Source organism: Microcaecilia unicolor, chromosome 14 (genome assembly GCF_901765095.1).
Source record: "Microcaecilia unicolor chromosome 14, aMicUni1.1, whole genome shotgun sequence".
Taxonomy (NCBI): Eukaryota; Metazoa; Chordata; class Amphibia; order Gymnophiona; family Siphonopidae; genus Microcaecilia; species Microcaecilia unicolor.
This window is the reverse complement of record NC_044044.1, coordinates 44,863,407-44,891,002: the sequence shown is the minus strand read 5'-3', so window position 1 is coordinate 44,891,002 and position 27,596 is coordinate 44,863,407. Positions and strand designations below refer to the sequence as shown.

Genomic DNA, 27,596 nt, shown 5'->3' with positions numbered 1-27,596 from the left:
TATAAAAAATGAGGGACCAATGAGGAGTATGCAGTGCTACATTAGGAAAGAGATTGTTGATTGCACTTGCATTGTAAGGGGATACCTGAGGATCCCCTTAGTAAAAAAATGTATTAGTGTGAATATGAATACACTTGCAAGTCTGATGGTATTTAAAACTTGATACTTTATGAAATGTTTGCTGGGAGAATTGATGTTGTTATGCATTAAATATCCCCGCATCTATGCTTGGTCCTGTTTATTGGGAATATTCAGTGCCCAGCATTGAAAATCTCAGCCTAATTCTGCCCATGGTGATCAGTGTTTCAAAACCACGGACAGCCACCGGCTGAATATTGAGTGGAGAATTTTTCTTTTTTGTTTTGTTACATTTGTACCCTGCGCTTTCCTACTCATGGCAGGCTCAATGCGGCTTACGTATTGTATACAGGTACTTATTTGTACCTGGGGCAATGGAGGGTTAAGTGACTTGCCCAGAGTCACAAGGAGCTGCCTGTGCCTGAAGCGGGAATCAAACTCAGTTCCTCAGTTCCCCAGGACCAAAGTCCACCACCCTAACCACTAAGCCACTCCTCCACTCCCCAACTGAGGTTAACTAAAGGAGTCTTTTACTAAACAGTGTTAAGCTGTTAGTATAGGAGTGTGGTAGCCGTGTTAGTCCACTTGTAAGGTTATCAATAGCAATCAAACAAAATAAAACATGGAAAAGAAAATAAGATGATACCTTTTTTATTGGCCATAACTTAATATATTTCTTGATTATTTGCTTATTTCCGATCTGAGGAAGAAGGGCAACCTTCGAAAGCTAATCAAGAAATGTATTAAGTTATGTCCAATAAAAAAGGTATCATCTTATTTTCTTTTCCATGTTTTATTTTGTTTGATTTCTATTGATAACCTTTAAGAGTGGACTAACACGGCTACCACACCTCTCTACATGTAGAACCTCAAAGAATAGCAAGATTCCGGAATGCTAAAGAGTGACAAGATTCCACATCAGAATCTCAAAGAGTAGCAACGTTCCATGTAGAACCCGATCTGACAAAGAAGGGCAACCTTCGAAAGCTAATCAAGAAATGTATTAAGTTATGTCCAATAAAAAAGGTATCATCTTATTTTCTTTTCCATGTTTTATTTTGTTTGATTTCTATTGATAAGCTGTTAGTATATAAATTACAGTGCATTAACTGCTACTACAGAAGATCACTAGCAGCTACCGCAGTGGCATAACAGTTTGCACACGTTCATTTCTGCATTAACTCCATATTGTGTTAGTGGGCAGGAACCAGACGGGTCATGGGCAGAGAAAGGGTGAGGACTGCGCAATGCAGGGCGCTCGCGTTACTTAATGCATGCTGTAACTTTTCATTTGTGCAGTTAGCGTAGCTCCATGTAGGGTCTCCTCAAATAGTGGGCACTAAGTGGAACCCAATTATGGACCGTATTACCTTCAAACTTTGTACGCTGGTCCACAAAAAAAATCTATGGTGAAGCCCCGGATTATATGATTGATTTACCTGATCTTCCGGCGAGGAACAGAAACAGATCATCTCGTAATTATATAAATCTTCATTATCCCAGTTGCATTGGTCTTAAATACAAAAACCACCTACGCGTCTAGTTTCTCCTACTTAGGAACGCAGTTGTGGAATGCATTACCGAACTGTGTGAAAACGCTGCATGATCATCAAGACTTTAGGCGCTCTTTAAAGACCTATCTGTTTGGTAAGGCCTACCCTACTGATGCTACTCAATAGACTCTACATTGTATTGCCTCAAAGGACCATTTTATTCCTTATTATTTTGTACCTTTTTTTACACATGTACCTCCCTTACCTGACCCTATTTCTTATTGACTTGTAAGCCACATTGAGCCTGCTTGTGTATGGGAAAATGTGGGATACAAATGCTATAAATAAACCGTGCTAATTGTAACCAGGTTCTACAGGCACTAATGCACATGTCACAGGCTGGGCATGCCTCCATCGATTAGTGTGCAACTTTTACACTTAACACAAGCTGATTTCTGCTATTAGACCCCTACAGTATGCACTGCACCTTTCTAGTAAGGACATCTTTCCCCTGCAGTATAAGTCCTGCACATAGAATACTCATATCACCTTTCTAGTAAGGACATCTTTCCACAAGAAGACGGCCCCCTTATGATGTGCAGGACACAAGTTGCAGATGTGTTCATGCAATCCATTGTAGGGGGTATCCTTTGGAAAGGTTTTACAGACCTCAAGGAAAGAGACACCTGAAGTATGAAAACAGCTTGGATAGCGGAAGAGACTCCTCAGACAGGAGACGACAGCAGCCAAGTTATGACTTCAACACAAACTGCTGAAGAGACATCTCAGAACAGGAGACAGCAGCACCTTAAGGGGTTAAATATCAAGCTGCATTAGGGCACTAACCCGCATTATTTACCTCCTTAACATGTGTTAAAGGGTGCTAACGCTTTTTGCAGTGCCCTATCACATTATTTAGGTCATCCCCACGTTACATAGTAATGAGACGCAAAACATGCAAATGTATGTAAAGCAGCTGATTACTATGTCCCTTGATAATTTTCCCCTTAAGATGTCTGAAGAGTGAATATAGTTTGAACAGATAAAGACAGTCATGTGGTCAAGAAGCAGCAGTATTTTGAAATACTTAAATGATAACACAGCAAGAACAGCTGAAGAAAGCAGCAATACCTCTCAATACCAACGTGAATTTTGCCATCGTGAAAGCCATGGAAAAATCCCTGGATCAAGGTTGACCACTGGAGGCCAAATGCCGCAATCAGAAAGTTGAAAGCGACGCTGCTGAAGCCATAACATTTCAGGAAAGTCATCAGGAAGCCGAAGCCGATGAAGATCATGGTGTGAACGTCCTGGAAACCTAGAAATAGAGATGCAGGGTTAGGATTCAGCCTTTAGAAAGGAGTTGGGTTCATTGGTCCAGAAAAGAGAAGATTGAGGGGTGACTTGACGGTGGTCTAGGAGAGATGCTGAGGACAGGATCAACTCTTCTTCATGGATGAGAAGAATGGAGAGGCTGTTTGGTCTTTTTCTGCCATCATACCTTATCAATGGAAGAGTAGTCTAGCGGTTAGCGCAGGAGGCTGAGAATCAGAGAAGCTCCTTATGATCTTGGTCAGGTCACTTCTCCCTCCTTTAGCTCAAATGTAAACTTAGGGCCTGATTTAAAAATGCTTTTCTCCCATTCTAGGTCTATAGGAAAACAGCCATGGTGTCTAAAGATACATTCAGTGCCAGCTGACATCTGGAATGTCTGGTTATAGAGGTGGCAGGCCATTAGATTTAAGCCCCGTGGGACATGAACCTATGTACATTATAGAACAACAGCTAGCCAAATCTATAATCCAGATTCACTGCAGACAGGCAGGGAGGTTATGGGCTTAGGGAGCAACAGTGAGATTTGAACCTTGGCTTCGGAGCCTTGTAGTCTATACCTCCAGTCCTCCATTAGGAGGAACTTTCTACCTGTGAGGGTGGTTGAGCACTGGAATACGTTCCCTAGGAAGGAGGTGACAGGATCTCCATCAATGGAAGGGTTTTTTTGTTGGTTTAGGGGAGTATGGCAACAGGTCTAGCTCTCTTGCTGTGCTCCTTCAGGCTTCCAATATCATAAGCCCTCCTTTTCAACAACCTGGGCATTTTTCCTCCCAGTTTTGATTTTCACATAAATTATTGTTATAAGTAATTTATAGCCCATCTATCTCCATACAGTCCTAGCTGGAGAATAAATAACCTAGTCACTCAAAAAGAAATAAGTGAAGAAAATAGCAAAATTACTTAACATTGAGAGTGAATTACTATAAACATGAGAGCCCCTTCTCTCTATATGTCCAAATGCATCATGCTAATTTCTGATTATTATGACAAAAAGGACAAAATTTGTCTAACAAATGTTACTGTAAGAAAGTGGTGCAGGACGTGTTTAACAATAAGTGGAAATGGATCCCAAAAGCCTGTATTACCATTCTTCAAGGATTTTGAATATTTCACAGAGTACCTGAAAGAAAATATAACCCTCCTCCCCCCTCTCCCCATCTTGACCAAACAAGTTTCAACTATATTTTGGAAAACCAAGTTGCATGGTTAAATTATTCTCACTATCCTGGCATACAGTTTTCAAAACCATTTTGTGGGTAGTGGAGGAGTAGCCTAGTGGTTAGTGCAGTGGACTTTGATCCTGGGAAACTGAGTTCGATTCCCACTGCAGCTCCTTGTGACTCTGGGCAAGTCACTTAACCCTCCATTGCCCCTGGTACAAAATACGTACCTGAATATATGTAAACTGCTTTGAATGTAGTTGCAAAAAACCTCAGAAAGGCGGTATATCAAGTCCCATTTCCCTTTCCCTAAATTATCTTTCCGTACATTGCCTTTCCTTCAATCAGTCTGGCTATGAGAATGCATATAGTTTGTGGAAAGGGGGTAGGGAGGGCATCTTTTGAGCACAATCAAAAAATTACACGTGGCATGTACTGGCATGTCCTGTTTCCCCTAGAAAATCTGTCTGCACTGAACCAAGGGCAGATATATCGGCAGGTACTTTATACCCAGGGCAATTTTCAAATGGAAATTGTCGTAGACTTTGTCCCAAAACAGTCTCAAAACATATCCACTAAAAATGCGCCCCTTTGCCCTGGACCATTTCAGATGAGGATCACTGAAGTTCCTGTGTGAGATGGATTTAGCAGAAAAATAGGTGGTGATATCTCTTTAGTAAAATGGAAACAGTCAATCACCTCTTTTTAAAAATACTTCCATTCCACGGAGATTAGGATCTTGAGGAGAGTCGAGAACATGAATATTTCTCTGACACATGAAATCAAGCAACGTCTCCATTCTCCTGCTATTAATATTGTCTTTGGCTACTAAAACTTTGAAGACATCCAGCTCTCAATTTTTGTTCTCCATAGTTCTCACAGACTGCGTATGAATTTCTGCCTGTTGTAAATCCTTCGTCCCCGTTCCCCTCCACCACCATCATAGTACTTGTAAATCTCTCCTCAGAGCAGACATTGCCAGCCACAGCATTAACAAGAAATCAAAGCCTCCAGTCCACTTTGATTCAGTGGTTACAGGTAGTACCATACAGCCCAATATTCAAAGCAGTTTAAACAGTCAGGAAAAGCTACTGGCCATTTATATAGTGGCCCTTAACCAGATAGCGCTGAGGAAAATATCTGTTTAGTGCCTAAGTTGAAACCAGATATTTTCTGGCCATTCCAGGGTCGCTATCTTGCCAGTTAAGTGCCGATTTTCAGCACTTAACCAGCTAAGGTAATCACATAAATAGGCATATATCACAACAAGGAATAGAGAGTATCGATACTATACAACATCAACGATCTCTCTAAGATAATGGCAAGTGATACTTTCTCAAGACTTTATTTATTTAAAGCATTTATATCCCACATTTTCCCACTGGTTGTAGGCTCAATGTGGCTTACAGCAGGCTAAGTCAAGAATACATACTAATGGCATATTAAAAACATTACAAACAGTAAATTAAAGTTTGGTATTGTATTAAACAATAGAAAAGTAAAGAAAATAGATTCAGGTGTTTCTGGATTAATTTGAGACCAAGACGTTGAACTGATTATGTTGCATCTGGAGAGTAGACCTTTTTGAATAGGACGGACTTTAATAATTTCCTAAACTTTAGATAGTTCTGGGTTGATTTAACTAATTTAGGTAAGGCGTTCCACAGTCGAGTACCCAAGAAAGGGAAGTTGGAGGCATATGAAGATGACTATGATTCTGTGAAGTGCATAAAGTTTTAAATAAGAAAAAGGAGGGGGGGGGGGGGGAGACTCTGAAACCAGCCCAACCACCAACCCAAATAGTTGTTTTCAAAAACAAGGTTCGAAGAATATCAGTGGGCTATTTATCATCACTGGCATTAACCCCCCCCCCCCCCCTTGTTTCTTTGAGTTCAAAATGCTAAACTTCACAGAATTGACTATGGATGGATCCACAAAAAGAAGTGAAAGACGACTTAACTTAAACTTCAAGTGCAGTAAACAGCGTGTAAGTGGTTGGTCCGTCTCACCGACTTTGGCCAGAGTTTCGCGGAAAAACAAGCTGTCTCAAGGCGTGGGAGACCAGTAGTTTTAACGCGTTCAACCTTCCTGCCATGGAATCCACATAAAACCCAGTCCTTTCTTTATGCTTTTCTTCTTAACCGGTTAACGGCTGAATATTGCACTAACCAGCTGAGGTTTGATCGCAAGCGTACACCCAGATATTCAGTGCTGGAGCCTTGACATGGCCCAGCATTGAATATCTGGGGATAAAGCCGCAGCAGTTAGCAAAACACTGACCTCTGCCAGCTGAATATCAGGCCAATAGTAAAGAGCAGCAGATAAAGACCAACATAGCCCATCCAGTTTGCCCAGAAAGAATGGGTTGTGCTGGTATTTAACTGTCTTTATTTACTATGGGGGCAACTGCATGACATGGCAGCTGCCTATAGACTCTGATGCCATCCGCTGAGCACCAAATCTATAATGGCATTTGTGCTCCGAGATGCTGTTTTAGAAATAGTAACAGAAACCCAACTTGGCATGGCTAAATTTAGGTGTGAATCAAATATAGGATATCTACAGATATCGGTGTGATATGTTATAATATCAGAGTACATAAGTACATAAGTAGTGCCATACTGGGAAAGACCAAAGGTCCATCTAGCCCAGCATCCTGTCACCGACAGTGGCCAATCCAGGTCAAGGGCACCTGGCACGCTCCCCAAACGTAAAAACATTCTAGACAAGTTATACCTAAAAATGCGGAATTTTTCCAAGTCCATTTAATAGCGGTCTATGGACTTGTCCTTTAGGAATCTATCTAACCCCTTTTTAAACTCCGTCAAGCTAACCGCCCGTACCACGTTCTCCGGCAACGAATTCCAGAGTCTAATTACACGTTGGGTGAAGAAAAATTTTCTCCGATTCGTTTTAAATTTACCACACTGTAGCTTCAACTCATGCCCTCTAGTCCTAGTATTTTTGGATAGCGTGAACAGTCGCTTCACATCCACCCGATCCATTCCACTCATTATTTTATACACTTCTATCATATCTCCCCTCAGCCGTCTCTTCTCCAAGCTGAAAAGCCCTAGCCTTCTCAGCCTCTCTTCATAGGAAAGTCGTCCCATCCCCACTATCATTTTCGTCGCCCTTCGCTGTACCTTTTCCAATTCTACTATATCTTTTTTGAGATACGGAGACCAGTACTGAACACAATACTCCAGGTGCGGTCGCACCATGGAGCGATACAACGGCATTATAACATCCGCACACCTGGACTCCATACCCTTCCTAATAACACCCAACATTCTATTCGCTTTCCTAGCCGCAGCAGCACACTGAGCAGAAGGTTTCAGCGTATCATCGACGACGACACCCAGATCTCTTTCTTGATCCGTAACTCCTAACGCGGAACCTTGCAAGACGTAGCTATAATTCGGGTTCCTCTTACCCACATGCATCACTTTGCACTTGTCAACATTGAACTTCATCTGCCACTTGCACGCCCATTCTCCCAGTCTCGCAAGGTCCTCCTGTAATCGTTCACATTCCTCCTGCGACTTGACGACCCTGAATAATTTTGTGTCATCGGCGAATTTAATTACCTCACTAGTTATTCCCATCTCTAGGTCATTTATAAATACATTAAAAAGCAACGGACCCAGCACAGACCCCTGCGGGACCCCACTAACTACCCTCCTCCACTCAAAGAAATGCTGGGACACTCCTTTGTTAATGTGTTAATCAACTTTAGGGAGGCCCACACACTCATCACTGGCAGAAAAACCTCCTATCTTTATTGTTTTAGCTCTTTCATAAAGCTGTTTAAAGTAAATGTGAAAAGAGACTTAGCTTTCCAGCCACCCAGTCGTCTGTTGAATCTCTATCAACTATCCACGGACCGATTTTGGCCAAGGTTTTGACTCCTGCTTCAGGGTCCACGGTCACCAACTGCTGCCATGGTACAGTTGACATCATAGTAAATGACGGCAGATAAAGACCTGTACGGTCCATCCAGTCTGCCCAACTCATTTTACATGGTATGTGATACTTTATATGTATGCCCGAGTTTGATTTGTCCTTGCCTTTCTCAGGGCACAGACTGTAGAAGTCTGCCCAGCACTGTTCTTGTACTAAGTACTGAAGGTAACATCGAAGCCTCTTAAAATTTACACTCCAGCCCATCCCTATCTATTCAGTCTCGATCAGGGCGTAGACCATAGAAGTCTGCCCAGCACTGGTTTTGTTTCCCAATTACCGGCCACCTAATCTCTGCAAAGATTCCGCGGATCCATTCTTTCAAAACAGGATTCCTTTGTGTTTATCCCATGCATGTTTGAATTCCGTTATCGTTTTCATCTCCACCACCTCCCGCAGGAATTCATTCCACATATCCACCACCCTCTCCATGAAAAAATACTTCCTGACATTAGTCCTGAGTCTGCCCCCCCTTCAACCTCAATTCATGTCCTCTAGTTCTACTGCCTTCCCGTCTCCAGAAAAGGTTCATTTGCAGATTAATACCTTTCCAATATTTGAACGTCTGTATCATATCACCCCTGTTTCTCCTTTCCTCCAAGATATATATGTTCAGGTCAGCAAGTCTCTCCTCGTACAATTTGCAACGCAAATCCCATACCATTTTCGTACCTTTTCTTTGCACCGCTTCCAGTCTTTTTACATCTTTAGCAAGATATGGCGTCCAAAACTGAACACAATACTCCAAGTGGGGCCTCACCAACGACTTGTAGAGGGGCATCAACACCTCCTTTCTTCTGCTGGTTATGCCCCTCTCTACACAGCCTAGCCTCCTTCTGGCCATGGCCTTCGCCTTCTCGCGCTGTTTCTTCATCATTAGACAATTATGTTGGAGAGATCGGGCTAACATTAGGGGACAGCAGACAAGCAAATGCCCTGGGCCTCCATGCCCCAGGGGGCCTCAAGCCAGCCTCAAGTCAAAGAAGGCATAGCTTGCAGGCACTCTTTGAGGCTTCCTCCCAGTTTCTGCGCTGGACACCTAAATGTCTAACACCAGCCCTGCAGAAATGAAGGAAAACGCAGCCTGGGCTTTGGCAGGTTTTTGCACAGTGCAGTGCTAATGTATACGTGAAAAAGGAGTGGGAAATTCTAACTAATGAGCTATAGAGTAGAAACTGTAAAGCAACCAAACAGAGAGAGAGAGAGAGGTGACTTTTACCATTAGGATAATATTTGAAGCCAGTGACCTTAGCAGGGTCTGTTTTGGATACACTCCAGAGTAATTTTATGAGTAAGAGCTCAGCACAGCAGAGATTAGCAGATAGTTCCAGTGAATGCTCAGGTGCCCACAAGTATGGGGTGGGAAAGAAGGAACATTGATGCCCCCACCATCTCCCAGGAGTTTCCTGACTAATTGTTTTTGTAAGTATTTCAATTTAATTCCTGTTGTTTTTCTTTTGTGTTCTCCTCCTGTTGTAACATTTTCTGTGGACAGTCATGCAAGCAGGGGCGTATCTGGAATCCGGCGGTAGGGGGGGCCACAGCCAGAGAGGGGGGGCACATTTTTGCCTCCCTCCCCCCCCCCCCGCCGCCGCCTCTCTCCACCCCCTCCCCGCCGTCAACCCTCCCCCGCTGCTTACTTTTGCTGGCGCCGAGGTCCGACCCGCAATCTCCGTTTTTCATCTTCCTCCGTGGCCATGCTTCCAGGAAGTAACGCTGCAGTGCTGATTCGTTGAATCCAGTTCGACGTCTGACGTCAGACGCCGAACTGGATTCAACGAATCAGCACTGCAGCGTTACTTCCTGGAAGCATGGCCACGGAGGTAGACGAAAAACGGAGATTGCGGGTCGGACCTCGGCGCCAGCAAAAGTAAGCAGCGGGGGAGGGTTGACGGCGGGGAGGGGGGCCAGGGCGAAATCTGCGGGGGCCCAGGCCCCTGTGGCCCCACGCAGATACGCCCCTGCATGCAAGTAGAGTGCAGAGCTTCCAAGTTACCCAGTTCCAGGAGGGAGACTTTGGGCCAGTCCTGGATTTCTGGCAACCTGACCCTAATGCATTATGGGACTTGCAGCACTGCTGTAAATGGTTAGAATCAGAGACTACAAATCCCACGATGCTTTGGGATCTAAATTGAAATCCAAAACTGGCCAAAATGTCTCTCTTGAAACTGGATAACGTGGCAGATCTGAAAGCGAACAATACCTTGTCAGAATTCTCATGGCCTCTTGCCCATCTGTCACCTGAAGCCTCTGAACTGTTTTCACTGAAGAGAAATAAATTAAGTTACAGAAAAGTGAGCACAACGTAAAATGCACTAGTTAGCAGTAAATACTATTTATTTAGGAATCAATATCCAAAAGAGATTAGCTGAGTAAGAAGCTCCTATCCAGTTAAAACCTGATGGCTGGATCCCAAGCTAATATTTAGCAGCATTTAAATCCGACGGTTCTGCTGACTGCTGCCATATTAACTGATTAGTGCAGGGGCAGGATGGTGCCAGGATTTACCTGATTAACAGCAATATTTAGTCGAGCAACTTTTTTTAAATCAATCACCTTACTTTCTAACTCTTCCTACTTTCTTACCTATCTATATGTTCCATCTTTGCTTACACCCTACGCTGTGTATTAAAAGCCTATATCCTAACAGCCGCAAGAATCATCTTTGGCAGATCACGTTTTGAGAGTGCAGCTCCTCTCCGTGCAAGACTGCACTGGCTCCCAATCAAAGAACATATCAATTTCAAAGCCCAGACTTTAATCCACAAGATAATACACGGAGAATCTCCGAACTATATGATAAATCTGGTCGACCTTCCAGCAAGAAACATGTCTGTATCCTCATGAAAGTACCTCAACCTGCACTACCCCAGCTGTAAAGGTCTCAAGTACAAAACTGATTATGGATCCAATTTCTCCTTCCTGGGCAGCCGTCTATGGAACGCTCTCCCTAGACCTATCCGAGCAATCCATGACCACCTACCATTCAGAAAAGCACTAAAAACCCATCTATTCAAACAAGCCTACCCAAAAGACCCAGATTAATCTCACGAACCCATCTACCTTACATATACTGAAGAGAAAACGACATTGACCCAGAATCTATCTCCCACCTTACCCTCCTCTCTCTATCACCTGTCTCTACCTACCTATCCATCCATTTACTACCCATCCATCCTTCTATTATGTTATACTTAATTTCCTACTTTACATAACAAAATTCTGTTACCTATTATTATGTAAGCCGCATTGAGCCTGCTTTTAGTGGGAAAGTGCGGGATACAAATATAATAAATAAATAAATAAAATGTTCTGTTACATATTGTGTTGACATTGTAAGTAGTAGACTTTGCCATACTTTGTATTGTTATTTGAATATTTTTACTGCTGTAATTGTCTATTGCTTATGTTTGATTCATTCTTACTGTACATTGCCTTGAGTGAATTCCTTCAAAAAGGCAGTAAATAAATCCTAATAAATAACTGGGTAAAAGTGCCTGGATAAGGTTAGGCCATCAAATAGGACTGTCCTAACTTTATCTGGGTACTGAGCTGAATATCGGGTACCCGGCTAAGCCATGGCAGCTGGACATACACAGATATTCAGCACCGAAATTGGGGTAAGATCTGGAGCTGAGTATAAGAAGCCCGTGGCGCTGACCACCATAGCCCAAACATTGACCCATCAGACTGGATGGACCGTACAGTTCTTTATCTGCCAACATGTACTATGGGATCCTTTTAATAAGCTGCGGTAAGCACTAAAGTGTGCTTACCACAGCCAAAAAACCTTAGCGTGGGGCGTGCTCAGATGTCCTGCGGACATTTTGTGATCTGTGCGTGTTTTCCACGGAGAGTAGGCATGTTCTGCGCTAAGCGCAGCTGCATTGCCTACAAAATAGGCTCGCACCCTAATGGGAAAATGAGTGCGTGATCATTAATTCAAAAACTAGAAAAAGAATCCATTGACCCATTTGACTTTTCATCACAGTTTGGTAAAAGGGCCTTATGTTACTATATTTGTTGAATTGACAGCCTTTAAAACCACATCAAGGTGGTTTATAGCAATAAAATAAAAAAAAGGGTATAAGAACACAAAAAGGAAACTGGACAGAAGCAGAAATCTTCATCTCTCGTCACCTCAAAAGGCCTGTTCAAAGAACCAAGAATTCAAGAACATTTTGAATCTGAAAAAAATAGGTTCTTGACATGAGTAGGGAAGAAGGGAATTCTGTGTGGTAAGCTGTGGTGAGAGCTGCAGTGGGAATCAAACTCAGTTCCCCAGGATCAAAGTCAGCTGCACTAACCACTAGGCTACTCCTCATTCCTTCTAAAAAGTACACACATTTCACAAAATGCACATTCTGCCTAAAGAGCACACAGTTTTCACAAAAAGTGCACATTGTTCCCAAGGTGCACTTTTCACCAATTGTGTGCATTCTTCCTAATGAGCACTTACTTTTCACAAAGAGTGTGCATTCTTTCTAAGGAGCACAGTTTTCACAAGGAGCACACACTTTTCAGAAAAAGTGCACGCAGTTCCTAAGGTGCACTTTTCACAAAAAGTGCATGCTGTTCCTAAGGTGCACTTTTCACCAATTGTGTGCATTCTTCCTAACAAGCACTTACTTTTCACAAAGAGTGTGCATTCTTCCTAAGGAGCACACACTTTTCACAAAAAGTGCACCTTGTTCCTAAGGTTAACTTTTCACCAATTGTGTGCATTCTTCCTAACGAGCACTTACTTTTCTCAAAGAGTGCACATCAGGGGCGTATCTGGACTTCAGCGGTAGGGGGGGCCAGAGCCGAGGTGAGGGGGCACATTTTAGCCTCTCCTGGCACCGCCGCCCCCCCTGCCATCGCCGACAACCCCCCTGCCGCCGCCAGCACCAACTCTAACAAGTTTGACCCCCCCTCGACCCGCCCGCCATCCGTCGCCATCTGTACCTTTGCTGGCGGGGGACCCAACCCCCGCCAGCTGTCTTATTCCTGCGTTTGGTTTCTTCTGAGTGTGATGTCTTGCTGCACGTACAACGTGCAGGACGTCAGACTCACAGGAACAGAACGAAGCCTTGCGATCTGCAGGGCTTCGTTCTGTTTCTGTGAGTCTGACATCCTGCACGTTGTACGTGGAGCAGGACGTCAGACTCAGAAGAAACCAAACGCAGGAAGAAGACTCCGGCTGGCGGGGGTTGGGGTCCCCCGCCAGCAAAGGTACAGACGGCGACAGTGGCTTGGCGGGGGGGTTGAGAGGGGCGTCGGCAGGGGGGTCCAGGGCCAAATTTACGGGGGCCCAGGCCCCCGTGGCCCCATAGCAGCTACGTCCCTGGTGCACATTCTTCCCAAGGAGAACATACTTTTTATAGAGAGTCCGCATTCTTCCTAAATAGGACACACTTCCTGAGTCATTACGTCTAGCTCCATCCCTGGCTGCCTTCAAATCCGGGCTAAAGGCCTACCTGTTTGATGCTGCTTTCGACTCCTGACTTGTCACTTTTATCTTATCGTGTCCTTTTGTCTGTCCTTCCCTTATCCTTATTGATCCTGTTTGTTTGTCCTGATTTAGATTGTAAGCTCTTTTGAGCAGGGACTGTCTTTCTTCATGTTCAATTGTAAAGCACTGCGTACAACTGGTAGCGCTATAGAAGTGATTTATAGTAGTAGTAGTAGTATTTTCCACAGAGTGGAAATACAAACTGTTTTCTTGGTTCCACCTTCCTGCCTTCAACTTGTGTTCAGCACCATGGGTAGGAGAGGCTGGAAAGGAGCAGCTGGAGAAGGCTGGCTGTGCCAAGAGGCTTTTGTGTGAGAATAGACCGGGATAGTCCTGCTCTGGGTAGATGAAGATCAGGGCAGCAGGTTTACTGGTCTGAACTACAGTGGCTCCCATTAAACAGATCAACATTGAATAAGCGAAATATCATGGACTCAGCAAAGGCGTTAGGTCCGTATCCAGCCCTGCATTGCTCATCATTGACTTGAGATATCACACATATAAATGGCAAGTGACCGACTCACCTGCAAATGCGCAGTAGAGACTTCCCTCTCTGTCCCGCCCTCGCGTCAAAAGACGTGATGATGTCAGAGGGCGGAACAGAGAGGGAAATGGAGACGGAGTGTCGGACGCTGCCGCTGGAGCCTGGAAACGAACATCGCGTGCACCAACCTGTCGTTTCTTTCTTTACAACATTCGTAAAATCCACCCCTTTCTTTCCGAGCACTCTACCAAAACCCTCATCCACACCCTTGTCACCTCTCGTTTAGACTACTGCAATCTGCTTCTTGCTGGCCTCCCACTTAGTCACCTCTCTCCTCTCCAATCGGTTCAAAACTCTGCTGCCCATCTCGTCTTCCGCCAGGGTCGCATTACTCATACTACCCCTCTCCTCAAGTCGCTTCACTGGCTCCCTATCCGTTTTCGCATCCTGTTCAAACTTCTTCTACTAACCTATAAATGTACTCACTCTGCTGCTCCCCAGTATCTCTCCACAGTCGTCCTTCCCTACACCCCTTCCCGTGCACTCCACTCCATCGATAAATCCTTCTTATCTGTTCCCTTCTCCACTACTGCCAACTCCAGACTTCGCGCTTTCTGTCTCGCTGCAACCTACGCCTGGAATAGACTTCCTGAGCCCCTACGTCTTGCCCCATCCTTGACCATCTTTAAATCTAGATTGAAAGCCCACCTCTTTAACATTGCTTTTGACTCGTAACCACTTGTATCCACTCGCCTCCACCTACCCACCTCTCCTCTTTCCTCTACACATTAATTGATTTGTTTGCTTTATTTTTTGTCTACTAGATTGTAAGCTCTTTGAGCATGGACTGTCTTTCTTCTATGTTTGTGCAGTGCAGCGTACGCCTTATAGCGCTATAGAAATGCTAAATAGTAGTAGTAGTAGTTTCCATAAGCGTGCATGTGGTTTATGTTGATGCAGGCCAGACTGTTTACTTAGAAATCCATTATCAAGTGCAGTCTAAGACATTATTTAAGAGTATACCAAACACTACTCACACCTATATGCCTAGTGCCCACCCTCCATGTTAACTCTGGGTCAGGCTACGCCCCTGCTTTGAAGGCCCTTGATGCCTTTTTGACTGTGCTTATTTTCACATTGGCCACCTCCCTGTAGGTGAAGTGTGCACTGCAGTTCTGTGAGTTTGTGTAGATGACAAGATCTATTGGTTTGCATTGACTGCAGCTGCTCTTTGCTTCCTCCCAGAAGCTGCGTCCCTAGGTGACCGCCTAGTCTCTCTCATGGCTGGCCCTGTCCTGCAGCCCCTCTTCCCTGCAGCAATCAACAACATTTTGGTGCCATCTTTGAGAACAGCATCTTTCCCCCTCCCTGCCCTGGAGTAGTCTGACTCCAGTGGGAAAATGAAAAAGAGGCGGGTGCAGTTCAACCAAGAACCCCTCCCCTACTCCCAAGCACGCAACCCTCATCTCCCTTTGGCAAGACTTGATACAGTTTTCCCTAGAAGGCTTCCAGCAGTTGCCTTGATGTAATTGTTCATTAATGAAGGGTCTGATGCATGCAAACAACTTTTCCTATTGAAAAATACTTATATAAGCTCTTTGGTCGTTGCATGAATTTATTTGCCTCCCATCATAAATCTCTGCCACTGACATACATCCTCCCCTCCTCTCCCTGGATAGCAGGTTCGCCTTCTTTCTATGAAAAAGTGTTGCTTTCAGGCTTCTTCAGAGCTTTGTAGACATCTCCTACAAGACAACTGATAAATGCAGAAGATGCCATCATCAGCTAAGTAGATTTTTCCCTCCACCACCCAGAAAATCAAGTCTATCCAAAAGGCACTTTCATACTGGGACAATGGAAGCTGTTTATTGCTCTGTCATTAGCCCCCCCCCCCCCAAAAGTAAACCCCTTGTTAGTTATGTTCTAGTCACTCACAAGCTTCACCTGGCCATCACTTTTATCTGCAAGCTCACCCAACGATGGCCATACTGAAACACAACATCATGATGCAGTAGGGCTATATATGGTCTTGGAAAACTCATATTCATCCCATCTAAGCTGTTGTAAATCTGCAGAGAACCCATTTCATCTTTGGAACAAGTAAAACTTCCAGTCATGCTGGCTGGGCGGAGTGAGGATCCAGCTTCTGGAGAGCAACTTATAGCCAGCTATCCATGTGCATCCTGGGCTTTGTCACCCCCATTGTCTTTATTATTTTTTAGGGCCATTGAGAAGCTTCCCTGCTGAATCTCGACCTAAGGGTCAATAGTAACACCTATACTGTTCAGCATTTAAATCTCATCCCAGGGGGGAAGTTCTCTAGTATTCTAATGTTCAATATGACTTTTAAAACAGATGATATACTACTGTGTATTGTAATGAATTTCAATCCTAATATCTTTGCTGCAGCTGAATTGCTTGGATGAATACCAACAATTTATAACTTAATCAACAAAAGTCTGAAGTTTTATGGGGAGGGAAAACTCCTGCCACAATCCCAGAGCTTTACAAACAGTTTGCTTAGTAACCCTTTTCAATAGTTCGTTTGAGGGCTATAAATTTCAATTTCTGCCGCCAAGTGGGCCTCACCCAAACCTCCTTCCATACATAGGAATCAGCAAGTGAAGCCTCTGAGGTACTCGGTGTTCTCCAAGACCCACCCAGTCTTGAGAAAGAGCACTTGGCCTCATTTATGGAAATTGCCACCTAAGAAAACGTGCCTCACTGGAAAACCTGCAGATTTTCGGAACAGCTTTGAAACCCAGGGCTCTTTAGATGTTCATTTTTAGTTTATCGGGTCTTTTTATTTGTTTTGTTGCTTTATTGCATTTAATGCGAGATTTTGATGTAATAATTTTGTTTTATTCTGTGGCTGGACCTGGCTTTGAACTTTTGGAAAGCTGAGTAAGAGGTACAAATGATTCTCAGGTTTTCCATTTCAATAACCTAAGCTTATTAGGACATCTCCAACAATACTCACCCTAAGGAACTAGAAAGAGCCAATGGGGGTGGGGGCAGAAAAAGGACTTGCTATGTCAACAGAGCCTGACTTTCAGTAAACAAGAACTTGATATAACTAAGGCGCAATACAATGAGATAGAAAAGAGTCATCTCCACCACCTCCCTCGGGAGGGCATTCCAGGTATCCATCATGGAGAGAGTGGTGGATACTTGGAATGCTTTCCCCGAGGGAGGTGGTGGAGATGAAAACGGTAACGGAATTCAAAAAAGCATGGGATAAACATATTCAGAAGGAATGGATCCTCAGAAGCTTAGCGGAGATTGGGTGGCAGCGCTGGTGGTTGGGAGGCGTGGCTAGTACTGGGCAGACATCTACGGTCTGTGCCCTGAAAATGGTAGATACAAATCAAGGTCAGGTATACATATAAAGTAGCGCATATGAGTTTATCTTGTTGGGCAGACTGGATGGACCGTACAGGTCTTTTTCTGCCGGCACTTACTATGTAGTAAAGGTCATGGATTGGATATACCTCCTTTCTCTGATACAACCAAAGCAGGTACTTTCTCTGTCTCTAGTGGGTACACAATTGAAAGCAGTGGTTCCCACACCCAACCTTGGGGAAACCCCAGCCAGTCAGGTTTTCTATAGTTCTGTGTAATGAATATTCATGAGATTGATTTGCATGCACTGCTTCCACTGCATGCAAATTTCTCTCGTGCATGTTCAGTGAGAATATACAGAAAAGCTGACTGGCTGGAGTTCCGACCCGCAGGACAGGTTTTGGAGCCAAAATCTAAGGGACAGAAAGGCTTGGGTATAGGTGTAATATGAAAGGATAGAAAGGCTCTGGGCTGGGAGGATCTTTATTCCATGCACCATGGGATGAAGTGAGACAGAAGGGATAGAAAGGCCTGTGGATGGTCATTATTCCCTACACTGTGTGATACAGTGAGATAAAAGGAATATGAAGAACTGGGGATTGTCTTTATGTTTATGTATATTATGCAATTTTATACACCTCCTAATTTGAAGGACACGTCTAAGCAGTTTACACAAATCCAAATAAATAATATCATGGAAAAGGAACTCAAGCAAGAAATAAGAAAGACACAAGCATTCAAAGGATCATAAAGTCAATAAAGAAAAGAAAATATTATAATAGCTGTCTAAATAGGATATTAATTAAACATCAAATCATATTAATCAAGTCTTTCTCCTGCCCGGGATCCCAATGACCCTCCAAAAACAAGCTGAAAAAAGTGTGTTTTCAGAGCAGTCTTAAAATATGTCAGATTATGTTCTGAACGAAGGGTTAGAGGGAAATTAATCCAAAGAGAGGGAGTTAAGAAGAAAAAAAAACAATTTCTTCTACTTTCCCATTTCACCCTAGAAATTCCAGGAAGGACAAGTCTATGATCATTGATGAATCTTAGAAAACACGTTGGGACATAAGGTATAAAATGCGAAGCTAAGTAATCAGGGAGACCCATGTGTAATGCTTTTTGAATCAATAGTAAAGTACTAACGATTAACAGTTACCAATGTAGGCACTGAAATATTGGAGATAAGTGGTCGTATCATCCTGCATGACTGGGTTAGGAACTGGTTGACAAACAGATGCCAGAGGGTGGTGGTTAATGGAATTCACTCGGAGAAAGGAAAGGTGAGTAGTGGAGTGCCTCAAGGATCGGTGCTGGGGCTGATTCTGACAATATATTTGTGAGCAACATTGCGGAAGGGTTAGAAAGTAAGGTTTGCCTTTCTGCAAATGATACCAAGATTTGTGACAGAGCAGACACCCTGGAGGGAATGGAAAACATGAAAAAGGATCTGCAAAAGTTAGAATGGTCTAATGTTTGGCAATTAAAATTCAATGCAAAAGAAGTGCAGAATGATGCACTTAGGGAATAGAAATCCAAGGGAGTCATATGTGCTAGGAGTTGAAAGCCTGATATGCACAGATAGAGAGAGGGACCTTGGGTGATAGAATCTGAGGATCTGAAGGCAACGAAACATTGTGACAAGACGGTGGTGTAGCTAGAAGGATGCTAGGCTGTATAGAGAGATGTAAGGAGATGTTGGTGTGGCCCCACCTACAGTATTGTGTTCAGTTTTGGAGGCTGTATCTTGCTAAAGATGTAAAAAGACTTGAAGCGGACCAGGGGAAGGTGACAAAAACGGTATGGGGCTTGGAAGACCTGAACATGTATACCTTAGAGGAGAGGAGGGACAGGGGAGATATGATACAGACGTTTAATCACTTGAAAGGTATTAATATAGAAACAAATATTTTCCAGAGATGTAAGGATCCTTAGGTGTAAGGATCTTGATAATGCGTATGACTGTTGGGCAGATTGAATGAACCGTTCAGGTCTTTATCTGCCATCATTTACTATGTTACTATGTGACAAAGTAGGGCGTGAAGCCATGTTCTGTAGTGATTGCAAATGTTTTATGTTCGCTTGAGTAATTCCTGCAAAAACAACATTATAGTAATCAATATCACAAGAGGAAGGGTCTATGTAAGGCTTCAAATAATAGCTTCTCATGGCTCGAATCTGACAAAAAGAAAAAAAACAGATTTTAATACTGCTGATATATGTTGAGTGAAAGTTAAATGTGAATCTATATAACTCCTAAATACTTAAAGGATGTAATCGTTGGAACTGGTAGACCAGATAAGGTGGGGGGTGAGTGACGGAACAGGGCCGTGGCCAGTAAGTTAGAAAGCTGTAGTCTTGCATTGATTTAGCACAAGCCTATGGTCATGAAGCCAAGTAGAAACAGCACCTAAACAGGTTATTAAAGGAGATAAGTCCAGGGAATCTGCTTTAGTATAATGAAGTCGGAGGATATCGTCGACATATTAGGCACTAATGCCATATTCCTGGGCTAAGTAGCCCTTTTACTAAGCCGTGGTAGGCTCTACGCACGTGTAGCATGCATCAAAATGAGACTATCACCAGGCCAGCCTTCCCTCCTGGTGGTAATTTCAGATTTGGCGTGCGCCCATAATGCCTGGATGAATTATTTATTTCCTCCTATGCCTGCCTGTTCCAGCAGTAATCGGCACTTGGCACACGCCAACCAGTCACTGCATGGGTAGCATATGAGCCTTTACCGATAGATCAGTGGGTGGCGTTAAGGGCTCAGGCCGGTTTTGGTTGCATGTTGGTTTCATTTTTACCGCAGGCCCTTTTTCCCCTCCCATTAACCCCCCCCCCTTTTTTGTAGATGCGGTAAAAACTGGCCTGGCGTGCGCCCAATACACGCGCCTACACTACCGCAGGCCACATTTTACCGCGGCTTAGTAAAAGGACCCCTAAAAGTGCCAAAGTACTAAGGAATAGATTACACAAAGTCAGGGATAAGATGGAGCCCTGTGGGACCCCACAATGAAGCGGCTGAGGAGATAAGGATGAACGCCATGATACCTGAAATGAACAGTTTTGTAGAAAGGAGGAGTGGCCTAGTGGTCTTGCAATCCAGAGGTGGCCGGTTCAAATCCCACTGCTGCTCCTTGTGATCTTGGGCAAGTCACTTAACCCTCCATTGCCCCAGGTACAAACTTAGATTGTGATCCCTCCTGGGACAGAGAAATATCCAGAGTACCTGAATGTAACTCACCTTGAGCTACTACTGAAAAAGGTGTGAGCAAAATGAAAAATAATGCAGTTTCAGAAATACCAAGAAGAAATGTCGCACTTCAAAGAAAATCCGGGATTTAGTGCAGTTTGTGCTTTCCTCAAGAAGTTTTAGCTATGAAGTTGTTGGTATTGACTCCTGAGGCAGGCCATATGACCGAAACGTGGCTCGTGTTGAGTCTTTTGATACCTACCAATACGTTGCTATACCGCACCTTTTACTTTGGGACTTTTTGTCATCTTTGCTGTTTGTGGTTTTGCTTGATTTATCCTTGTCATTCTCAGGGCACAGACTGTAGAATTCTGCCCGGCACTGGCCTTGTTCTCCAACTTCTGAAGTTGTCATCGAAGCCCCTCTCCAGCCCATCCAGATCTGTCCAGCTACTATCAGGGCACAGACAGTAGAAGTCTGCCTGGCACTGGCCTTTCTGTCCAGCCATGATCAGACCACAGAGCTTAGAACTCTGCCTGGTACTTGTTCTCCAGCTACTGAAGCTGAATCTGTCCAGTCACATTCAGGGCACAAACCGTAGACGTCCGCCCATCACTGGCTTTGCTTCCCAATTCCTGGTGTTCCAATCTAATCACTGCTAAGCTTGTTTGGTTCCATGCCTTCTATACAGGATTCCTTTGTGTTTATCCCACGCATTTTTGAATTCCATTACCGTTTTCATCTCCACCACCTCCAATGGGAGGGCTTTCCAGGTACCTACCACCCTCTCTGTGAAAAAGTACTTCCTGACATTCTTCCTGAGTCAGCCTCCTTGCAACCTCAGTTCATGTCCTCTAGTTCTACCACCTTCCCGACTCTGGAAAAGGTTTGTTTGTAGATTAATACCTTTGTTTGTAGATAAATAGAAAGGCTCAGGGATAGGAGGATCTTTATTCCCTGCACCATGTGATACAATGAGATAGAAAGGATAGAAAGGTCTAAGGATGGTCATTATTTCCTACACTGTGTGATACAAGGAGATAGAAGAGAGAGAAATACCTTGGGATGTAGTGAGATAGAGGAGACAGAAACACCTGGGGATGGTCTTAATTCCCTGCACTATGTGATACAGTGACATAGAAGGGATAGAAATGCCCGGGGATTGTCAATATGGCGGCTGACTAACGGGCTAACGAACTGTTAGCTCCTGATAACACCTCGGAGCTCACCATCATTCAGTTGCCAGTTGGCTGAGTGATGGCCCGAGTTTGGTCGTGCCGACTTTCCTTGATGCTGCGGGGTCCTGGTGCCGCTCCTTTTCGCCAGTTTTGATGTGGCAGTTCGTGCTGTCATCTTGGTCGCGATGTCCCTGCTCATGTGGCCTGCTCTGCTGATCTTGAGGGCCCTCAGGAAATTCATCGGCGTCCGGCTTTGGATCATCTGCTCGTCATCGGGCTTGTGCTTGTTTCGGTCCGAGGAGCCAAGGTCTGCTGTATTGTCTGCTGTGGCTGCCTCTTTCCCGATCTTCATTGCCTTTGCTGTCCTGGCTCAGAGAGTCCCGACAGTTGGAGCTGCGGAGGAGGACTGTTCGATTCTCCATCTTGAAATCTGCGCCGTTGGTCTACGGTTTTCATTGGCTTCTGGTGATCGTTGCCTCTCTCCTGGCCGCCTGCTGTTGCTGCTTTCCCCAGTGCTTGTCCGAGGATCGTCTTGCCAGGACTTGCTCCAGCCCCTCTGTCTAATCTGGATCTCCATCGTCCCCCTTGGCCCGCCAGGACTTTCACCGTTCATCTTTGCCTCCCTTACCCTTCCCTCCTTATCCTATCCTATCTTCTTATTTTGTTCTCCCGCTCTAACTACTGTAATGTAACTGTAATGTATTTATTTACTTGGTTCTTTGTAAGCCGCTTTGGGGCTGCAACACTGTGGCAAAAGGAGGGGTATAAATGTACTGAAGTAATAAGTAAATTTATTCCCTGCGGATTCTGGAGTTCAAAATGGCCACCGAGTAGAACGGACGCATTTAAGAGCTCCTGCTGAATTTACCTTTTTCAAGACTGAGGTGCTTTACCCACAGTTATTCCTCAGAATGCCCAAGAGAAGGGGGAAAGCCGCTGCCTTAGCCTCCCAACGGCTTGGAACCCTGACTCGAAGTGGCCCGATCGATTCTTTTCTCTAGCGGGCTCCAGACGCTAGTACACCGGTGAGCGGCTCGCTGTTGTCTCCTGCGCTTGTTGAAGGTGCGCAGGAAACCTTAGAGCTGGAAGTTTCTCTAAGCCCTGACGTTCGAACACCTCCTCCTCCTCCTGTGCCTCGTGGGTTCGGCCCTCCAGTTATGGCGTCTCCAATTCTAATCCCGGAAGGGGAGATAGAAGAAGGAAGATTGGGGGCAAAAGAAGATCACGAAGGAGTAGTACCGATAACGATGGCTGAAACAACGACGGAGGAACAAAATGTCTCTGGTGTGGCAGGTATTTCCTTACAATCAGAGGTAGGAACTTTTTCATTTGCACTTTTGCAAACTAAACCTCCCGAAGTAACGTTGCACTGCCTTGGACACTTATTGTTGATTTGGGTAAGGTATTAATACCTCAAATACAAAAAGTCAGACAAGATACTGAAAGAGTGGAAGATAAAGTAAAACAGTTGAATATACAAGTTGAAAAACAGGCGAAAGATATACAACAATTGCAAGAACTTCAATATACCATGTTAAAAGATCTAACTAATTTAAGAAGGAAAGCAGAGATATTGGAAAATCTTTCTAGGAGTAATAATTTACGATTTATAAACTTTCCTTATTTGACTACGATGGCTCCAAGGGAGATGTTAAAACTATACTTCAAAGAAATTCTTCAGATAAATGAGGAGAATATACCTCCATTTGCACAAGTTTTCTATCTCCCACCTAGGAACCAACATATATTAGAAAATCAACCTCTTGATGTATCAGCTTTGTTAGAATCCTCAAATACAGATCAAGTAATACCAGCTACTTTAGTGGCTACGGTTGCTTTGTCTCCGGACAAACTTTGGATATTAAAATTATTTTATAAATATCGTGAAAAGACTATCAAGGGATTAAAAATCAATGTATACCCCGATGTATCGAGGGAAACACAGATGCGTCGAAAAAGATTTCTTCAGAAGAAGCAGGAAACGATTCAAATGGGAGCAACTTTCTTTTTAAAATTTCCGTGCAAATGTTTAGTTACCTACCGGTCTGAAAAATTTGTGTTTTATGATTCCTCCCAACTAGAGACATTTATTACATCTAGAAGGACAGTTGGATTAACTTCTCCAACTAGTAATAATGTTTGAAATTAAAAGTAGTGTCTAACTTACGTCCGCCTACTCTTTGTAATTGATTTTATTTTTTTTGCCTGTTATATCTTCAACAATAATTGTATTTTGAACTCCTCAACGTGGACTTATATTGGTTTGAGGAGACTCTTATAAAATAGTATGTTTTTTCCTGACATTGTAACCTCATTTTGCCAATTTTCTTATCAAGTTTGTGTACTTGTAAAATTTGAAATTCAATAAATAAATAATTTAAAAAAAAAAAATTTATTCCCTGCACCATGTGATGCAGTGAGGTAGAAGGGATAGAAATGCCCGGGGATTGTCTTTATTCGCTGCACCATGTGAGGCAGTGAGGTAGAAGGGATAGTAATTCCTGGAAATGATCTCTTTGGCGCATAGGATCGAGAAGACTGGATTTCCTAACCATAAATCCACTGACCCTGCAGGAGACAGCTGTGCGATTATTGGACACAACAACGTGCTGAATGCCATCTATATTTCAGCAAAGCTGTGGGGGCAGAGCATAGGTGCAAATCTGACCATCCACACCCCAATCCCAGCCCCAGAGTGAATAACAGAGAGGGGCACGTCTCAAAGACTTTGCAGAGATTCGCAAAGTATGAAGACTGCATTAGAATTCCTCAGGCAATTTTCTCTCCTCACAAGGAATGCTGGAAAGGTGTTTGCCTGAAGAGCAGAAGACCGAAAGCAGGAGCTTATGCTGCGTCTGCCGTCTGTGGCATTCCCCAGCACCTCATAACAACTTGGCTGTAAAGTGCTTCTGTATAGGCAAATCTCTCTGACTTAGACAAGTCATTCATAAGTACATAAGTGTTGCCATACTGGGACCGACCAAAGGTCCATCAACATAGTAACATAGTAGATGACGGCAGAAAAAGACCTGCACGGTCCATCCAGTCTGCCCAACAAGATAAACTCATATGTGCTACTTTTTGTGTATACCCTACTTTGATTTGTATCGGTCATTTTCAGGGCACAGACCATAAAAGTCTGCCCAGCACTATCCCCGCCTCCCAACCATCAGCCCCGCCTCCCACCACTGGCTCTGCTGTATTTGAATTTATACTTGTTTTTGTTTAAAAAAAAATAATTTTTCAATACAATAACCACCCAGCAGCCTGTTTCCAACAGTGGCCAGTCCAGGTCACAAATATCTGGCAAGATCCCAAAAAAGTACAAAACAGTGAAACATCCCAACAGCATGTCCCAGTTTTTAAAGGTTAAGTGAAGGTGACCAACCTGTCCCTATACCCCGAATAACCCCATTTTATGCAGCTCCCACCCCTCCTCCTTCCTCTGGTGAGATAAACTAATCTTTTCCTAGGGCCTAGCTCAAGTATGGATGCCAGTAACATTAGCAATTTCCACATTTGTCCCCCTCTTCTACATGAAGAGATAACAAAGCTATTGGACTGTTCCATGGAGATAGGGTCCTGGTTAATGCAGTAGGCAGTGACAGGATTGAGCTCACCAGGATCGGGCTGAGCCAGTCCTGGATTTGCCCCCAGTGCGTCTATTTATTTATGTAGATTTTGCTCACGCCTTTTTCAGTAGTAGCTCAAGGTGAGTTACATTCAGGTACTCTGGATATTTCTCTGTCCCAGGAGGGCTCACAATCTAAGTTTGTACCTGAGGTTTGTACCTGAGGCAATGGAGGGTTAAGTGACTTGCCCAAGATCACAAGGAGCAGCAGTGGGATTTGAACCGGCCACCTCTGGATTGCAAGACCGGTGCTGTAACCACTAGGCCACTCCTCCACTTGTAATGACAATGATATTATTTTATGTTTTATGTTATTCGCCTCGTTATATTCTCTTTGTTATAAAAACTTCAATAAAATGTTTGAACTTAAGGGCGTTGGTGAAAGTCCTCAAGGAGGGGAGGGGGGGGAGGGCAAAGCATGACCAAGTTCACCTGGACTTCTAGTATGCAAAGTAAGGTGACTACACAGTTCCTTGTCGATGGGGGACAGCTGATCCAGTCCAGGTTTTTCCCCTAGTGCATGCAGGGAAATGTAGTTCTTATTTATCATTGGGTTTCTGTTAAGAAAAAATAGCTGCATCTCTTTGCAAGTACTAGGGCAGGAAAGTGTTTAGGATTGGATCAACCTGTCCCTAAGAATCTGGAACCAGCTGGTCCTCTATACATCCCCAAAACAGTCATTTAAAATGTTAACATTTCATTGCAATGGCTTTGCTGCTGTTTTTGAATGTAAGGTAGGATATCAAAGTTTTAGAAATCAATAAAGCAATCCTACTCACTCGGGTACCGGTAGTAGAAGTCGTTGTCAATGTTGGTTTTGTTGTGGTCATGGAGCTCTTGGTGCCATTTGTGGGCATCTGTCTCGGTGTCATAGCGTACAAAAACTGCAAAAAGGAGGATGGTGATAGCTTCCAGGATGATGCAGAGCAGGGGTAGCTTAACCCGCATGTTGGTGGAGTAGCCGGACATCGTGCAGCACCACCACCGGTTATAGGGGATGCAGAGAGAGAGAGAGAGCCAGATGGGTGCACTGACTGCTCAAGCAAACTGAAAGTTCCTGTTTAGGTGGCTGCTGGAGTTGCCTGGCAGATCCCACCCACCAGTCACTGCTCAGTTCCCGCCCTCTTCCACTCCAAAGGTCTCCAGGACAGATGAGGAAATTTTCAGAAAACAAAACAAAACAGGGAGCTTTACTTCCCCAGAACAAACAGTTTAATCCTCTGTGATTATCACTGCTAATTGTCGTTTCTCTAATGATACACCTGGCCGGTCTGGTTTTCAGGATGTCCCTAGATTGGCATGCACTGCCTTCATTATATGCAAATCTAGCTCATGCATATTCGTTGTGGGTATCCTGAAAACCTGACTGGGTGGGTGTGTCCTGAGGACTGGGTTGAGAACCCCCTGCTTTAATGCCACTAGACATGCAGCTCTGTACAGATGTACGTAAGGGATGATCCCTGCTCCGTTGAGCTTACCTTCTAGTCAAGACAAACAGACTAGATTCTGAATAAGAGGTGTCCAGAGAATATGATGTCTATGGGAAAGAGGAACCTGAACTATAGCTACATGATGCAAGGTTCCATGTTAGGAGTCACCGACCAGGAAAAGGATCTAGGAATCATCGTTGACGATACTTTGAAACCCTTTGCTCAGTGTGCTGCGGTGGCAATGAAAGCAAATAAAATGTTAGGTATTATTAGGAAAGGAATGGAAAATGTTATAATGCCTTTGTCTCACTCCATGGCACCTTAAATACTGTGTTCAATTCTGGTTACCATATCTCAAAAAAGATATAGTAGAATTAGAAAAGGTACATAGAAGGGTGATGAAAATGATAAAGGGGATGGGACGACTTCCCTATGAGGAAAGACTAAAGCAGCTAGGGCTCTTCAGCTTGGAGAAAAGGCGGCTGAGGGGAGATATGATAGAGGTCTATAAAATAATGAGTGGAGTTGAAGAGGTAGACATGAATCGCTTGTTTACTCTTTCCAAAAATACTAGGACTAGGGGCACATAATGAAGATACAAAGTAGTAAATTTAAAAGAAATCAAGGAAAATATTTCTTCACTCAGTGAGGGGCATTTTCGAAAAAGAAACGTCTAAATAAGAATTTGGACATTTTACAAAGACATCCAAATTTCGAACAGGAAAGAAGGTCATTTTCAAAAAAGATGGACAGTTATCTTTTGCTTTCGAAAATACTATGGACGTCCTGTGATTTGGACGTCTTTGTTTTTC

At 43.8% G+C, this 27,596-nt stretch overlaps 1 protein-coding gene across 1 annotated transcript in view; it reads right to left on the bottom strand.

Moving 5' to 3' along the window:
* Nucleotides 1-26,412, bottom strand: part of RHBG (Rh family B glycoprotein) — a 41,613-nt gene extending 15,201 nt beyond the window's left edge. Inside the window, exons 1-2 of the mRNA XM_030186345.1 lie at nt 26,134-26,412; nt 2,703-2,889 (exon numbers count right to left, since the gene is read on the bottom strand). Coding sequence (XP_030042205.1) covers nt 2,703-2,889; nt 26,134-26,323 — 377 coding nt within the window. The 5' untranslated portion in view covers nt 26,324-26,412. The remainder of the gene's footprint in view (nt 1-2,702; nt 2,890-26,133) is intronic.
* Nucleotides 26,413-27,596: the final 1,184 nt, after the last annotated feature.